At 40.6% G+C, this 18,320-nt stretch overlaps 1 protein-coding gene across 8 annotated transcripts in view; it reads right to left on the bottom strand.

The window, feature by feature from the left end:
• The window catches only part of foxp1b (forkhead box P1b), a 502,439-nt gene that overhangs the window by 124,326 nt on the left and 359,793 nt on the right, over positions 1–18,320 (bottom strand). For all 8 annotated transcript variants that reach the window (XM_078209450.1, XM_078209454.1, XM_078209451.1 and 5 more), the window contains one exon: positions 5,939–6,076. In XM_078209450.1, coding sequence (XP_078065576.1) covers positions 5,939–6,076 — 138 coding nt within the window. The remainder of the gene's footprint in view (positions 1–5,938; positions 6,077–18,320) is intronic.

Here is an 18,320-nt window from a genome sequence, read left to right as displayed (position 1 = left end):
CACTGAACACTTGCAGAACCGCAGAATTACAGCAATAGTCAGAAGAAACCAAACAGCATCTAACCTGCCAGGAGCTGATTATCCCTTTAAATAGCAGTGGTGGTAGCCTGCTATGGTGCTGAACATGTGTCAAGCTGTGTGTGGTTAAGAGAGGGTACTGGCTGAAGTATTGAGCTTCAAAATGGCATTGCTGATTGACATCATCATCTGGCTGCTCTGTATACTTTTGTTGGACATTCAGGACACCAATATAGCACCTGGTACAATTCACCAAAAAAGTATGCACATACACACCAAGGCTGGTATTTCCAGCAGCTACCCTGCCACAGGTTCTCCTGCGGCAGGCCTAGTGAGCTATTGAAATCTCCGTTCACATTGGTGCAGCCGAAAGATTTACTGGCGTGAGGTGTTGGAAAATTACAGCCCAAAAGTGTACATTGTGAGCGGAATTTTAGCTGTATTTGGCAGAGTGTAACAATAGCTGGGAAAAGCACCAAATGCGGTTTTCTCGCCGTACCCTTGGGAACGAGTAAACAAATCTTCAAGGGGTGGTCCCTCAACATCACACTGCGTCAGCAATTTAATTTTTTAAAAGCTGGCCCAGTGCACAAAAGTTCACCAGGGCCTACCGCCCCCACAGAACTGCCATAGGCACTGCCAGGGAGCAGTGCCTAGGCATGGCCCTCTTCCCCCTGAGCAATCCACTCACTCGAGCTCCTCTATGAAAAGTTGATTTATTAGTCACAAGTAAGGCTCATCTTAACACTGCAATGAAGTTACTGTGAAATTCCCCTAGTCATCACACTGCGGCGCCTGTTCTGTTCACTGCATCTAACCAGCATGTCTTTCAGACTGTGGGAGGAAACCGGAGCACCCGGAGGAAACACACGCAGACACCATACAGACTCCATACAGACAGTGACCAAGCCGGGAATCGAACCCGGGTCCCTGGCAGTGTGAGGCAGCAGTGCTAACCACTGTGCCACCGAGGTCTGCTCTCCAGATTCACGCCATGGGAGACTAGCCATAATTCATGGGGGGTCTGCCCTCACACTGATGTGAACGGAGTTTCTAACGGGGAGGGGGCCTTCTGTGAGATTTTCTGCTCCTGTTGCTAAACCCACCCATACACAAAAAACAGTTATTCTTTATCCGACATAATGGAAATCAGTTTCACTGAACATCATCTACCTTAGGCAGAATACAAGATGCTAAACCAGCAATTGCAACTACTTAAAAAAAAATTCAAGGTAATTTGTAATATTTATTTGGTACAGTTTCATGCAAGTGATTACTAATTCAGAATACAGCATGCTACTAATTGGCCTAACAAGAGTCTCCAGGGTAGTATTCAAATTATTAGCTGATTTAGAATGTTTGTCTAATTACTACAGTAAACCCTCTTCATTCTGCTTGTCTTTGGATCTATACATAAATGTGTTAGATGAATAACTTTGTGGCATGGCTTGTTGGTAAATTGAAGCACTCAGCTACAAAAGCAGGAGCGAGCTTAAGTTCACCACTCCCAGGCAGTGAGCTCCCAATCACAGATCGTTAAGTTGGTTTGTGGGGCAGTGCGGGGAGAGAGAAAGTGCGGAAGGTGGGCCTAAATAGCCAAACCCCCCCATCCCCCTCCCCAAGAAATTGCAAACTTCCTGCTGCCTGCTAATTATAATGGCTGTAGCTTGCAGCCTGGCAGGGGGCCCCCAAATTCATGCAAGGCTGGCAACATTTAAAGACAGCCTGCACTGCTTAAGGCCAAACTGCACCTGACAGGTAAAGTGTACTTTGGCTACTGCTGGGGTTGGAACTGGTTTATTCAGAACTGTAGAAGAGCAGGGAGGACCTACAAAAGTGACGCAACAGACCAGAGCATGTGCTCCAAGGTTTTGGGGGCCTTAATGGCCTTCTCCCTTTCCTCCTGAAAGGCTTGCCAAATTTGTGGGGGCAAAGGCTGCTCACTCATAATGGCCAGGCTGTCAAGACTGCAAAAGGTTATAAGGAATTGTGGCACTCACTCTGAGGAGTACTGGAGGATTCCTCCAGAGCAGTCAAGGCAGGAGAACCATTGTTTCAGCACCCTATAATTTGCTCAGTGATATCCCTCAAGGTAGCATGGTTCTTACTATATTCTTGATGGCTACGTGCTGTTGGGTTGCAGAGGGGAATTGTTAGCCAGGGGTACAACAGACAAACCTCGTCACCCAGCAGCCACCCTCTTGTTTGATGTGATTGCTGAAAGACTGAGGGAACAGTGGGTTGGAGCAGAATGAATATATTGTGACTGCTGCCAGGGTAGTGGGTATTCCCCAGCAAGAGTAAAGCTCCCAATTGCACATTCAGCAAATGTCAACCTTTACAGTTGAAGTACATCTCGGCATCGACATGCTGCGCCCACAAAGCCACAAGCGTGTATTCAATGGCACAATGCACCATGGGCTGTCCACTATCCTGACAAAGCCACACGCACGATCCTTCCCATTCTCTCTATTCTGCTCAGGGAAAACACAATAAAGTTCCTTCTTCTGGCATAAAGAACCTCTGTCACCTTGGAGATGCAGCAATAAATGGTAAACTAAGAGATTTTAGACATATTAGAGCTTTGAAGAATCCAATCGCAAAGAAATTGAACGCCACAGTCACCTTCACTATCAATGGCAGTGCCAACCTTGCCCTGATCTGAGACTGCAGGTCTAATTCCAAAAGCCAGCAGAGTTCTTTTTTGACCATCTCCTTTGTGAATCGTAGACACCAAATGCACTGGAGCTAGGAGATGGTAGTGTTCTCGGAAGACCCTAAGTAGGTAAGGTCTCTGGTTTAGGAATCTTTTCACCCTCCTTCTCTCTGTGCACAGCTTGTCTTCTTAGTTTCTGTCTCTGCGCCATCTGTCTCTCATACTGCAGCCCAAGGAAGATTGCTATAGCTGCTATGACTGGGAGTAAGTGGTGAGCTCAGAGCCCTTGCAGTCACAAGCAACATCTTCCCCAAATGCTGCATCACTCCCTGAAGACTTTACCAATTGTTGTCAACTCCTCCAAACATCCAGAAATTACAGAATCGCAGAGTCAGCAGAAAGCAATCAGCAACTAATCTGCAAGTTATTAACAATCCTTTTAAATAGTGCAGAATGGGGGGGCGGATTCTTCAAGATGCTGGGGGGGGGGGGGTGGGGGGGGGGATTCTTTAAGATGCTGAACACATGTCCAGTCTTGCATGTTTAGAGCCAGGTGTTGAGAAGCGCTGTGAGATCCAAAACTGCCAGTCTGACATCAAATCGGCATTTTAAGCTCACTGATGCATACTTCTGGCACGCTCATGTAACGTTCATGTCAATGCTGTCACTAGCTGTGTGACAAGAGCCGAATTTTGTGGCCAAGTTACTGCGCCACACTGTGATATTTTTGATGAACAGGCCTGACAGCTCCTTATCACCTCCCAGTGCCCAGTTATAGGACAACATTGGTACAACCTGATCATCAACAATTCCCTTAGCTGGGACTGTCACAAGGAACTGCCTAAAAAACTAGAATATAAAACCAGAAAAATGAAGTGAAAGGAATCACGATTCATACAACAGTGCTAATCATATGGAAAGTGGTATGTGGCAAACTATGGAAAGAAGAGTACATTGTCTACTGCCAGTTTGCCATTAGTGCTTGAGAGCAAAGAGTAGTGAGATGTCAATAGACAATTAAAAAAAAGATCTTCCACCAAGATTATACTGAAATGTCCTTGAATAATCTGGGCTCAATGGCCAAATCTACATAGGTAGATTATTGGAGATATATCAGTGATAGTAAATGTTTCCAGTAGTGAGGGGATACCCGAGAATGTGTTGAAGAGAAATCCTACAGTATCTACTATGTAAGGGAATCTAGTGAGTGTCATTTTTGCTGAACTCACAGCCAGATGATGCTTAGACAAGACTCAGAAAGGGAAAAGTACAATTATCGTAAATACTGTTGTCATATTTCGAGTTAAGGATTTTGTTTAAATACATGTTGCAGCATACATCTTTTGCCACATGCAACCAACATTTGTGCCATGGGCAGAACATAACCATTGATATTTTAGCTGGTGTTTTATTAATAAAAGAATTGTTTTAAAAATGTGCTATAGTAGAGAATTATGCCATAGCATGCAGGATCGTACTGAGAAGGCTGCTGGTTATTTTTGGAATTCAAATAATTACAGCATTGCAGGTATAGAACTAAGTAAAGGGAAAAAGGTAGCTATTATGCAGAATGTTATCAAGGTCCAAATGCAAGCATCTCTTCCAGATGAATTGCTACATAGAACACGATTTCACCATAAAACCTTGCAACATATTCATGCAGAACAACTGCAAAAAGCTCATCAGTTCAGCTGTTCAGCAAAGCACTTGAATCAGTAAAAGAACACAGCTCAGTTATATGTTGATGCAGGATGAATTGGGGAGTAATGTCACTCAAAGTTGTGTGCATAGGTAACACCCTGGTATAGATTTTATATATAATTTATATACATTTAGGACAGCTTTATGTCCTGGACAAAATACAATGGTTTTAAATTTTCCACTTCCTCACCAAGTTTTTGCCAGATTTGTAGAGGGCACTAACATATAAACTAAGAGTGGGATTTTATGGCTTCACTCATCCCGAAACCAAGGTCAACGGACCTTTCCATGATCCGCCCCTCACCTGCTCCAATTCCTGTGGCGGGTGGGACCGTAAAATTCCGGCCTAAATGGTTAACACAGCCTTACATTGTTGAGCATTGGAAAGTGGGAGTCCTAGTGCCCAACATTTAAAAGCAAGTGGAGCAGATCTTGGGGTGTTCTTGATATTGGAGCTTGTGGCACAAGTTTTATGATGGTGCCATGTACAGCTTCCCATGAGCAGCTTCCAAATGCATGTTAAAAATGAGCCCAATTTTTTAGGCAGCTGGATTGATGTCACTGCCCCTTTCTGTGGCAAGCCCCCTGTTGCGTTAAGTGTTCCCAGTCTTGACTCCACATTAGAGACCATGGAGCGGACCTGCCATGAGTAGATGGCCTTGCAACAGGACACAGACAGGCAGTTTTGTACTGGGTGGAATTTCCACCTGGCAGAGGTCCTCCTCAATCAGAAAACCAGGCCAAAATTATTCATTGATACTATTGATAACAGCAACTTACAGCTATATTGTGCCTTCAGCATAGGAAAACATCCCAAGGTGTTTCACATCCGTGTAATCAAACAAACACAGACACTGAGCCAAAGGCAGAGAAATTAGATGAGGTGACCAAACTTGGTAAAAGAGGTGAACTTTTTAGGTAGGGTTGCAAAAGAGGAAAAGGAGGTGGAGAAGCAGGGAGCGTTAGCGGAAGACACAGCCATTGATGATGGATGAGAGAGGAATTCTGATGGGGCTGGAGGCAAGAGAAATACAGAATTCTGTGGGAGCAGGAATAATGCTCCGGGCCTGTGATTACCAAAGTAGAAAAGGAGAAGGCCATAGAGGTGTTTAAGCACAATGAAGAATTTTAAACTGGGGGTGTTGGTGGCTGGGAGTCAATGTAATTCAGTAAAGAAACAGGCAATGGGTGGGCAGGACCTGGTGCAGGATAGGATATGGGTAGTGGAGTTTTGGATGCGCTGACATTTATGGAGGCTGGCGAGGAAAGCAATGCATGGGGTGAGTCTGGAGTTGACACAGGCATAGAAGAGGGTTTCAGCAGCAGATTAGCTGAAGCAGTGGTGCAGGCAGCAATGTTATGGAGGGAGAACTAGACGGTACACATAATGTTACTCATTATTTAAACATGCAAAAATTGGTCTGTATACAAACACCTGTCCAATTTTAAACCAGCTAAACAAGACATATATAAATAATGTTGTTCAGTTTTGACTGAAAGCGAACTGAGTTGTTTCAGGTAATGTGACTGTAAACGTGATTTACTGGTTGATAATGAAGTTACCTGCTGCAGCATGATAGCCTGTTGCTGTTGAAGCAAAGCCTGGAGTTGCTGGGGAGTCAGTACTTGTTGCTGTAAAATCTGTTGCATTTGCTGCGGAGTTATCACTTGAGGTGTCATCATAGCCACTGATACTGGAACCTAAAGACATAACACATGAGAATAAGGGACAAAATATTTATAAAACTGTACATGTACTTGTAACAATTATTACAATGCAGAAAATTGTTGACTGGAATGCAGAGATTGTCAAATGAGTTTCAAGCTATATCCTGACTCAATTCACTGAAAAATTACAATGAAAAAGTATGGTGCAATTTTTTTTCTTTTAGCAAAGCTCAAACCCTAAAACTATGTACTTTTTAATTAAGGCACTGACCTTTGCCCTTATTTCCTGGGTCAGTGGTTGACAGGAATTGGGCTAAAGGACAGAGGTTGGTTGTTCTTATATTAAAAACACCTGCCTCTGGCATATAAAAAAAATTAAATCTATCCAATGCACCATGATGGAAATTGGAGGTTTAGGAATTAACATGTTTCAATAATTACAGTATTTAAAATATGAGATCGTTTGGAGCACTGCAACTTTACAAAAAAACTATGAAATATTCGCATTTGTACTTTAAATACAAATGAAAAAAACAGTAATATTGCTATCGCTAATACGAATCTGAATTGCATTATCCTATTCTGAACAAGAGCTTTGCCATTTCTTAAAAGAAGCCTCCAATGTGATTTCAATTGTCCATATGCTGATCTAAACTATGTGAATGTTGATACTGCCAGATTTTTCATATTGCTGATATACCCACCGCAGCTTTTCTCACTGACATTTCAGTGACAAACAGTTACAGTGATGAACCTGATAGCATTTCACATTTGCTAATGTTAACGTGCCCCAGTGCATGGACATCCTTCTAAACTGAAACCGAGTAACCTGCACATTGTGTATGAAGGATGATGTCTTGTTCTGATAATGAAGACGACATTAAAATGACAGTCTGTCTCAAACAACGCTGCATAGTTATTTTCAAGCTTATATTTAATGACAATTCTATAAATTTTGCATGTTTGTAGAATGAAATTCAGCTTTTCAAATCAATCATTATATTTTGTTGAAATGCTGGAAAATTGAACATAAATTTCAAGCTCATCAAAATAAAAGGCTTTTTTATGCAGTTTTTGAAAAACTGAATGAACAAGAGGACTGTTCTTAATGTTTAATCAGCTGAAAAGTATTAATCTAAAACTCCTATTAAAATAAAAAGCAAGGATTTGCTTCCTTGTAAAACTATATTTAAATGTCACCATTATTTCGCAGATATTTAGCTTATTTTTGTACAATATTACTGAATACGATTTGGTTTTCATACACTTAATACTCAAATGTAAATTCCCATTGATTACACAAAAGTAGAAACTTGAAAGTGTAAAGTGATCTATAGCTTTATATCATCCTGGGGGAATTTATTTCTAACCTAAAAATAGGCTAGTGTCGGTGAAAGGATTTAAAAAGGTATTAAATAACAAACTCATAAATATAGAGTCCAGCAAACAAACTTCTTCATCTTTATGCTGTGATGATGAATTTTAGTGTTTCTGTAGTTAAGAGCTCTGATTCTATTTTATCATGTCTATACTACCACCTTCACTGATTTCTTCTGCCATTTGCATAGCACATTCACTTTCCTAATTTCACAGTCATTATGCACTGATGTCCTGATTTCTCAGCATCACTAATCTTGACGAACTTAAATCACTGATGAAGGTCAGACAGATGAAAGCACATTCCAAACTCTACACAGAGCTTTCTTTCTACGTGATACCAATTAATTTCTATTAAAATACTTGGACTCACCAAGCCTACTCGCTATTTTGGGGTGGAGAGGTGATGGAAGTTCACACTGCCAATGTATATGTGCTACCCTACCGTCTTTTGTGTAGTAACTAATGTCAGAAATCAAAGAGCATGCAGCATAGGCAATAGGCTATTACAGCGCACACTTTATTACACACTACAGAGATCATTAGCAGCAAGAGTGATTGTATTGTTCTTAACCTATTGATCACTCCAACTACTGCCATTTAATCCCTTGTTGAATGGCTGAAAAATGCTATAAGGCACACTGGAAGGAATGCTTTAACACAGCAAAATGCAGTCAAACTTCAGAAGTCATAAAGAAACGTATAACACGGGTTACTTAAGAAACGGAAAAACAAAATGTATGAATCCAGTAGTAACCATTTTACCAACATGAAGCTACATTCTGGATACTTTGAAAAGAACTCAAAACTTGCACAGTGAAACAAAATAAACTAAATTAATTCTAAAATAAAAAGTTAACCACAAAATTGTAAATGTAACACCAGAACATTTCTAAAATACACAATGTGCAATATATATTGCAATGAATGAACAAACTTAATCATAATCCAGGGAAATAAAGTTTTAGATAAATTTTAAAAACCAGTTTAAAATAATTGTCCCTGTTTTTGAGAAAGGAGACTTCATTCCATAATTCTACAGGCTAAAAATGTCATACCTTAATTCATGCCTGATGGTAAATCAGATAAGCAAGATTCGATTCTGATACAACAGCTTAAAAGCAGAGACAGGTAATAAGTAGTTAACTCAAGAGTTGAAGTATGATTTGAAGTTAAAAGAGCAGCCACAGTGTGATGTATTTTCCTGTATGAAATTTATTTGTGACCTTATGAGTTTTTCACGAGTAATTTATATCATGCAGAGCGAAATAAAACTAGTGGTGCAAAAGAATTCAAAGGCATGCATCCATTACAGCCATAGTCCCTTCCTTTGCTCTCTTGCAAACTTGTACTGCTGCTTCCATAAGAAATGTAAAAATCAACTGCCTTTTAAGATAATGAAAGTTACATGACACAAGCAAGTTATTCATTCCAAAAAAAAAGGTCCACTCACTTGTTAGCCAGTCCAGATATGACATCACTAATAGGATGAATTGCCCATTCCACCTGGCAGTTATCATCTATCAATCATATATTTAATACATCACAAGTTCATAAATAATATCATGTTTATGAGAGGGAACAGCTTGTATTCATGTGAGATCTACACACAGATTGTATATTGGAATTTGGGAACAGATGCTTCCTAATTAAAAGTGCTGACTAACACAAGGTTGTAACCACTCACAAATCTTTAATAAACAGACCGTACTGATTTCAGAAAGTACAAACAATAACTTTTCTCAAGGAAGCAGCAACAAACGACTCAAGGCATGAGTTAACGTGGACCGAGACTAACTGAACTCATTGACATATAAATGTCATTTTAAGTTTCAACCTCAATGCCATTACCACAGACAAAAAGCACCTTTAAGCTTTTCAAGACATGCCAAAGTGCATCAAAGCCAACCAATTACTTTTGCAGTGTAGTCACTGTTTTATTTGGAGGCAAAGACAGCAGAGAATGTATAAAACAAGATTTCACAAACTGCAAATGAGTTAAACGACTAACAAATTTATTTTTGTGGTGGTGTTTGAAGGAGGAAAGCTCTTAAAGATACCAGCAGACCTCCCTGCTCAATTTCAAATAGAGATCTTTTACGTTCACCTGGCAAATAAATGGACCTTGGATTAAGTCCTCATCTGAAAGATGGCACTTCTGACAATGCAATCATCCATCAATGCTGCTGTGAAGTGCCAGCTTAGATTATGTGCTCAAGTCTGGAGTGGGGTTTGACTTCAAGATATTCTGACCTAGAGAGAAGGTTATTACATAAGAACTAGGAGCAGGAATAGGCAACTTAGCCGCTTGAGCCAGTCCTCAGATGTGCAAGTTAGGTGGATTAGCCATGGTAAATGTGTGGGGTTATGTGGATAGGGCGGGGAGAGGACCTGGGTAAGATATGTCAGAGAGTCGGTGTGGACCCGATGGGCTGAATGGCCTCCTTCTGCACTGTAGGTATTCTATGATACTATGCTCTGCCATTTAATAACATCATACCTGATCGCACCTTGACCTCCACTTTCCTGCCCGTTCACCATAGCCCTTCAAACCCTTACTAATTTTAAATTAATGCACTGAAGTTTAAAGCACACCTTATTCATATCCTAATAAACTGTAGTTTACCATCCAGGTAATATTCCTCTTTATCAAAGTAACAAATGGGAGTCACGTGGTGAGAGTGTGATGTCCCCTATTAAATTCTTTTCAACCAAATCATTGATTAATTTTACTATTTTAACAAAATAATTGTCTTGTTTTCTATTTGCACTTCACAGCAAAGCAGTTTTTACATTTGAATCCTCAGGCATTGTGATAACCCCCTAGGAAATCCATGGGAAAATCACTGATTGATCTCCCTGTTGGGTTCGTTGAATACAAGTTCCCCTGGTAACAGGCAGTGGCCAGCCCCAGCTGGAACTCATTACCTGAGCCTTTTATAGGGCTAGTCCAGGACTGAGTCTGCTGAAATGTAGTCCCAGGCAGGGAATAGTGTATGTAAGCCATAGTAGTGTTTTAGTTTGCATTCTGTAATAAACTATTTTCCTTTCCAGTCAGGCTTCCTGAGTCATTACATTGGTGACGAGGAACAAGAAAATTTTGGACAGCTTTGCCTTTCAATGAACCTGATAAGACAGTGACAGGGAGATAGTGAAAATGCCATTGTTTGGGAAATTGGAAACTTCTGATGCAAACGTGGAGGATCGGCCCCAGTACACTGAAATTATCAGATATAGAAGGGGATGTCCAGCAAAAATATCATCTTCCTGACCGCTTGTGGGGCCCCAACTTTCAGCATCATAAAAAGTGTAACCTATTCGGCAGCTCTGGATTTAAAGGAGACGATCTTATCAAAAAAAACTCTAAGTGCCGACCGACCGTGAAAATGGGAACCGAATCGCGGCGTTTGTTTGGGCGAGTTAAAAATCGAATCTTACCACACTCTGAGGACAAAAATAAAGCAAGATCTGTTTCCCACCAACTGGTGGAAGGGGCGGGGCCCAAGCTCGCTGAAAGCTGGCTGCTTGCAGTAGAGGTCGCCATTGTGCATGCGCAAATCTCTGTTCTTACGACCAACAACCGGGCAAGATGTTAATACCTCCCCAAAATCTTTTGATGAATTGGTAAATATAGTGTCAAGACACTATGACCCTAAACCATCTGTTATATTGCAATGCTACAGGCTTAACACAGCAAATGGACTCCCTGGGGAACCAGTCACTGAATTCTTGTTGAAATGGCAGAAATTGGCAGAACACTGAGTACAGGTCAGCAATTCCAGAAATGTAAAGGACCATTTAGAATATGGAATTAGTAATATTGCGACCCAAAGGAAGTTACTGACTAACCCAACTCTGGACCTTAAGAAAGCCAGAGAACTGGCCCTTTCTGACGAAAATGTGGAAAAAGGGACCCAAGAGCATCAGGGTCCACAGGTGGTTCCATCCTCAGCCTTAGATGACCCCCATCCCACAGAACCAAGTCCACAACAAATAGCACTTGCATCTCCCATTTGCTGCCAAGAAAGGGTGATTGGAGTCAGAGGCCACAAGATTCTTGAACTAGGTGGGACGTCTCTCCACAATACAGTGAGGAGCGAGCACATCTGTGCTGCACTTGTAGTCATAGGGTCCGCCACAGACAAGGTTACTGAAACAGGCAAAATGCATACTGCCCATGCTGAAGGGCGGTACCAACTCAGGACAGGGCTTTGAATAAACCAGACCCAGAATGAGAAATTGATGCAGCTAAATTGTATTGCTGCATCCAAAGTGGCTACAATCAAGATTAAACTCTAAGTAAATGGCCATCCCCTTGACATGGAGTAGACACAGAGGGTGCTGTATCTATTAGTGGGGAGCAAACCTTTAGGTGACTCCGATTGGGCATCTTGCCCTTAAGCTTGCAAGACACCATGACTAGATAAGCCACATACACTAGGGAGCCCATATGTATTGTTGGGACCAGTGTAATCTTACTTACGCATGGCAACAGATAGTGCGACTTCCTCCTAATATTGTTGCAAGGACCAAGGCCCAGCCTTTTGGGAAGGGACTAGCAACAGAAAATCCACCTGGATTGACAACAGATCCTTAAAGTGGGTACTGGCGATTTAAACAAAGTCACAGGGAAGTATCCGGAAGTGTTCCAAGCAGGCCTCAGGAAGATTAGAGGTGCTAGGGCCAAGAGGCTTAACCTAAATATGTCTAGAGGAACTTGGCATTCTACGTCCAGTACAATTTGCTGAATAGCCTGCGCCAATAATCCCAGTTTTAAAACGTGAAAATTCGGTCCATTTCCGTGTGGATTATAAATTGACTATTATAGACAGATACCCAATGTCCACTTTAGACAAATACCCAATGCCACACACATAGAAGACTTGTATGCAAAGCTGGCAGAGGGTCACATATTTTCAAAATTAGACATGAGCCATGCGTACTTCCAACTGGAGCTTGTGGTGTCATCCAGGAAGTATCTCACCATAAATATTCACAGAGGACTGTATGAGCGGACTCACTTGCCCTTTGGGCTGTCTTTGGTTTGTACTATTTTTCAAAGGGTGATGGAGAACATCCTTCAAGAGTTGCCCAGAGTTGCAGTCTATCTGGATGATGTTTTAATAGGAGTTACTGAAAAGGAACATTTGCAAAGTTTAGAGGTCTTATGGCTTTTTAAAAAAATGTTGGTGTTCAATTTAAAAGGAAAAAATGTGTCCCTGGTTAACGAGGTAACGTACCTCGGGTACAGAGCTGACAAGGATGGATTGCACCCTGTTGAAGAGAAGCTGAAGGCTACAAAAGGGGCTCCGACTCCAAGGAACACAACAGAGTTGAAGTCTTTCCTCGGTCTCATAAACTACTATGGAAAATTTATACCAAACCTGGCGACCCTGCTGCCATCTCTTCACGTACTGTTAAAAAAATCAGAAATGGTTGTGGAAAATGCCACAAGAGAAAGCCTTTGTAAACTTCAAACAAATATACCAGCACATTATGACCCCCAAGGCCACTCATTGTAACCTGTGATGCCTCTCCCTATGGGATAAGAGTAATGTTATCATATCATTGGGACGATGGGACAGAACTTCCAATCCCATTTGCATCATGAACCGAGGACAACCCTCCTGTAGTGGCTCTTTGAAGCTCATTGCGAAAGGGGTGATCTGTTCCATGCCCCCAACCAGACCCTATAAGCAATGGAGATGATGCCACAGGCAGATGGAGAAGGCCCCATTGTCATGGGAGTGAGAGGAACATTTGGACTTGGCAGGAGGGGGGAGCTGTGTGATAACCCTCATGAGGTCAATAGGGAATCACTGATTGAACTCCCTGTGGGGCTCGTTCAGCATGAGTTCCTCTGGTAACAGGCAGTAGCCTGCCAACTGAAATTCATTACCTGAGCCTTTTGTGAGGCAGGCCCAGGACTGGGCCTGCTGAACTGTAGTCTCAGGCAGAGACTCGTGTGTGTACACCCCAGTAGTGGTTTTACTTTGCATTCTATAATAAGTTGTGTTCCTTTCCAGTCAAGCTTCCCGAGTCATTACAGGTATGTAGGCACAAGTCCAGAAAGGAGACCCACTAAGCAGAGATGCAGCTTTGTGAAAATCTGATCAAATGAATTAAGGTCAACAGTCAGAATTTGAAGATCAATGGGTTAATGGGAAGGCAGCTTCCAGCAAGTCCATCTTCATTTAGAAACCAGAGTACAGTTATAGGAAATGGCCAAAAATATCCTCTGGTTAGGGTGATTACAATTTTAAAGATAGAAGGATGTAAAATGGAATCTAATGCTTTCTGGTTTGAAGTTACTGACCAAAGTTTAGGTAAAGGTTTTAAGCAAAGTGCCAATAAGTTAATGACGTGACAAATGCTAGATGCATACAATAGGTGGTGAGCAGACAATGCCATCTCATAAATTCCCAGATTTCTAATGTGATGTTATAAACAACCCCAGTCTCAAGATGTAATTTGCTCCTGCCTCTGATGAGTAGCTCATAGCCCTATGAATATAGTAATGATGAAAGAAATGGATGAACATTTAAAATAATAAAGAACTGCAACTGGCTTTATGAGGCATTAATCAAATGATGAAACCCTGCCAAAATCTTCAGTTCTGAGACCCTATTCCATCTAGCACCTCACTGAGAACAGTGATGATATATTTAGTTTCTCGAATACCTCAAAAGTTATTTTCTTGCAGGGTTCATTTTGTTGTGAAATCCGCAACTATCCCGTAATCATATATCCCTATTCATAATAACATCAAAGCATTAGATGTGCCACTGCTGGTACTATTAGTCGGGTCTTTTTAAAAAATCTTTGACATGAGTTTATTTTCTTCAGTCCTCCGAAAATAGAAACAGAATCAATTAAAGCTTTTAAAGTAGCACTCACCCTTAGCAATAAGTAATTCTTTTACATTTATTATTCATACTATCCAGCACAAAGAAGACACTTGTACCACATAAATTATTAGTTTTAGTGCCATCCATATTCACTAAGTGTAAATATCAATGCAGCAAAAGTCGCTGGACTAATTTACAATGAACTAGGAAATATGGTAGTTCATTGCTAGTTACAATTTATGTAGTTTGTGAATGCCTAATCAGGTAAAATATTAATTCTTGGTATAGGCTCTGCAGATTTATTTTGTAAAGATGTTTCTTAAAGTTTATTTGTCAGTGCCGCAAGTAGACATACGTTAACGCTGCAATGAAGTTACTGTGAAAATCCCCTCGTCATCGCACTTCGGCGCCTGTTCGAGTACACTGAGGGAGAATTTAGCATGATCAATGTACCTAACCAGCATGTCTTTCGGAATGTGGAAGGAAACCCACACAGACACGGGGAAAACGTGCAGACTCTGCACAGACAGTGACCAAGCCGGGAATTGAACCGGGGTCCTTGGTGCTGTGAGGCAAAAGTGCTAACCACCGTGCCACCCTATATGCAGATGTGCATCCAGTATCTCTGTGCAAATTTCATCCCTTGTACTTTTTCTGCATTTAAAAGCTAAAACTTGATACATGAAAACATGCAAAGCACAAGAAAAGGAAATGTTATACTAGATCAACCTCTGATTAAAATAAAGGAACAATTACACCACTGTACAACCACATTTGCATTGTTTGCCTGTTATGGCGTCTGGACTACAATCTTTTTCTCAAGTTTATTTTTTTATTTGCACATTGTTAATAGTCATTAACAAATACTGAAATCACAACAGAAAGACAACTCAGAAGAATAGCTGCACTGGAATTCTCAACATAAGAAGGAACAAAGGGAAGTGAAAACCAAATTTATGTTTTTACCCCGCAGACCATATGATTGAGGGAGTAAAACTACATCTGAGATATAGAGTAATATTCAGAAAAGAACGCAACTGGATTTCACAAATCCTTACCAAAAGATGATCCTTCCTACCAGAATAACTAATTAACTCTTGTACTTTCTTAGATGGTATTACCACTGCATATTTTTGTTAGATGGTTATTAATAGTTGAAGAGTGATCAAACTATTTCTTATTGGCATGGCACAGCCAAATTAGGATTTTGCTTAAGGATTGTCACACTTCATAATGTTCACAGAAGATAATTCAATTTTTACATGCACTTTCGAATATTTTTCCACTAGGACAGTTAACCTGCTCCTAGGTCTCTGTTGATGCTGTTCTTCATGTGGGTACTAGCAAGTTCCTAAAAGTGGCTTGGGGTGATATGCTCAATTTTTTTCCTTCCTTCCCCATGGAGAACTGTTTAATTAGGGTACTTGGTGCCCTACATCTTCGACAGCCAAGCTGAAGAGTGCAGTTTTGCTTTATCAAAATGAATTCCCTCCACAAATGTATAATTCTCAGCTCCAATGATAAATGCAGCCCCCAATATGCAACACTTCTGCTAGCGAGTTTACTGCTTTTCGAGTGACTATATTCTAAGATATAGAAGTATTTAATCAAAATCATTTTTCCATAAATTACTATGAGCCTGCATTTATTAATAGAAGAATAAAATACACTATTAAAAGCTTGCTTTACTGAAAATGTAACTTACACTAAATAGGTTTGCTGAAGAAAATGAAAACATTATTTGCACCTGGTTTCTCAACAATCACTTGGACATTACAACCTATCTCAGGTTGTGAGGTTTCAATGTCATTTCAATTATTTAACATGAAATCCCCCCCACCAAAAAAAAAGTCATTTCATTAAGAAGCAAGATGATATAAAACAACAAACTGCCTTGTCTAGAATCAATGTTGCTAAAATGTACATTAAGCACACAAACTTATTTTTGCATCAGGCACATTTCTAATCATAATAACATTCAAAAGAAAATCAGAGAAACAGCAGGATACACTTAGTATTGGAAACCAGGAAATATTAATACACTGTCAATAATTTCCTATAAAATAGAGATAGTTTTCAGGTTTTTGCTTTAAGTAATCTGCACCAGGTCATACTTAGAAATTATTTACAAAGAGGATAAACTTTAAAAACTGACCTTATTGAAATGACTTTATTACAAAAGAAGGGAAATGCAACGTACATTCCTGACATTTACAAATCCTGTATAATGAAGCAAATGATATTTAGCTTGCAGGTTTGTTTTTAAAGAGAAAATATAAAACTCATTACCTAGAAATGTGATCAAAAATCGAAGATCTCTCTGACTACACAAAGCATATTTGTTTTACCTATGTCACTAAAAAAAAAACGAGACCTTGATACCATCCTCCTGCATTTTGTTACAAGGGAGATTGGCTGTACACATGTGCTGATCAATCAATTTTTTGCAGAATGTAGCCATCTATAAAAGACAAAATATAGATCCTGAAAAAATGACACCATTAAAAGAAGGTGAACGTGTGCCAAATGTTTTACTATGGCAGCAGAAAGTGCCCTTTCAGCAGCTTTTTGCAAGTGATGAGAAAAACATTATTCAAATCTTTCAGCAAATTAAATTAAAATATTATATTGTCCATGAAATCTTTAACAATTCACAAGGCAGCGTACAGAATTTTGGCATGGTTTTAATATAATCTGTTTTGCTCATAATTGTCATTCTAACACTGCAATTAAAAGAAATCTGGGCCTAGAAATTGGACCGTGCCCAAACCGGGGCATGAACTCAGTGTAGTGCATGCTACATCCATCTAATGGATCCAGTGGTATGGTCACCGCAAACTGGTCTATCAGCCTCATTAGAGGAACACCAACTAGCTGTGGGTATGTGTTATGGCTCTAGAGGCATTTTTCTGAGCGTTGGGTGTAGCAAGACCAGTCAATCCAAATGGTGGCTGGAGGCCTTGGGAGAGATAGGGATTGGGCAGTCAGCATAGGATGATAGATAGTTGGCAGTTTTAGTATGAAGTTGAGATCCTGGCCTTTGCTTCTTCTAGCTCCACAAAACAGTCACACAAAAACACTTCGGTTGACCACCTCAGCGTTTCCTTTCAGGATTGTTGGTTTGGCTTCTCCATGCCCGAAAAATTTGAGTAAAGCAAGCATGGCGCATGCTGTGGTTAATTGCAGGCCATTTTGACAAAGGAGTCTGAAACAAGCATTACATTTACAAATGGGGAACTTCTTTCAGGCATGCACCCTGGACACCTACTGAACAGCCTTATCCAATATGGCAGATGGTGCACATCTGCAGTAGAATAAGTCTGCACAGGTTGCCCACCACGCTAGATCTTCAGGTGCTTGAAAAACAGGGGTATAATGATCCAATTTTTCAGCCACAATGTTTGAGAAACTGTAATTTAAAGTTAACTGAAATATGTTACAACTTTAGTGATGATCATCCATAATGGCGCTCACTGGGAATGATTTCAGGTGATTACTACAGCTCAAGTGTACCTCATTCACAGTTGGCAGCTAATGCAAATGTCACTTGTGTGGTGGTCTGTCAATATATGTGGTCAGTAAAGTTAACTTCAATTATAATATTGAGTATTATGTTTCAGTACAAACAACGTATTGTACAGTTTCTTATAAGAGGAAAAGCAAAAGTATTGATGAAAAGAAGCATAGAAGACCAAATGCTTCTTTGGTCTTCTAAGAAATATATTTATTTAAAAAAGATACCACACTACAGATTTATCCAGTCATATCACAAGATATGGGGCATGGATGTCTGATCTTGCTACACCCAACGCTCAGAAAAATGCCTCTAGAGCCATAACACATACCCACAGCTAGTTGGTGTTCCTCTAATGAGGCTGATAGACCAGTTTGCGGTGACCATACCACTGGATCCATTAGATGGATGTAGCATGGACTACACTGAGTTCATACCCCAGCGGCACGGTAGCACAGTGGTTAGCACTGCTGCTTCACAGCTCCAGGGTCCCGGGTTCGATTCCCGGCTCGGGTCACTGTCTGTGTGGAGTTTGCAC

Source organism: Mustelus asterias, chromosome 3 (genome assembly GCF_964213995.1).
Source record: "Mustelus asterias chromosome 3, sMusAst1.hap1.1, whole genome shotgun sequence".
NCBI classification, from domain to species: Eukaryota; Metazoa; Chordata; class Chondrichthyes; order Carcharhiniformes; family Triakidae; genus Mustelus; species Mustelus asterias.
The sequence above is the reverse complement of the archived record's forward strand: the minus strand, read 5'-3'. Positions and strand labels throughout refer to the sequence as shown.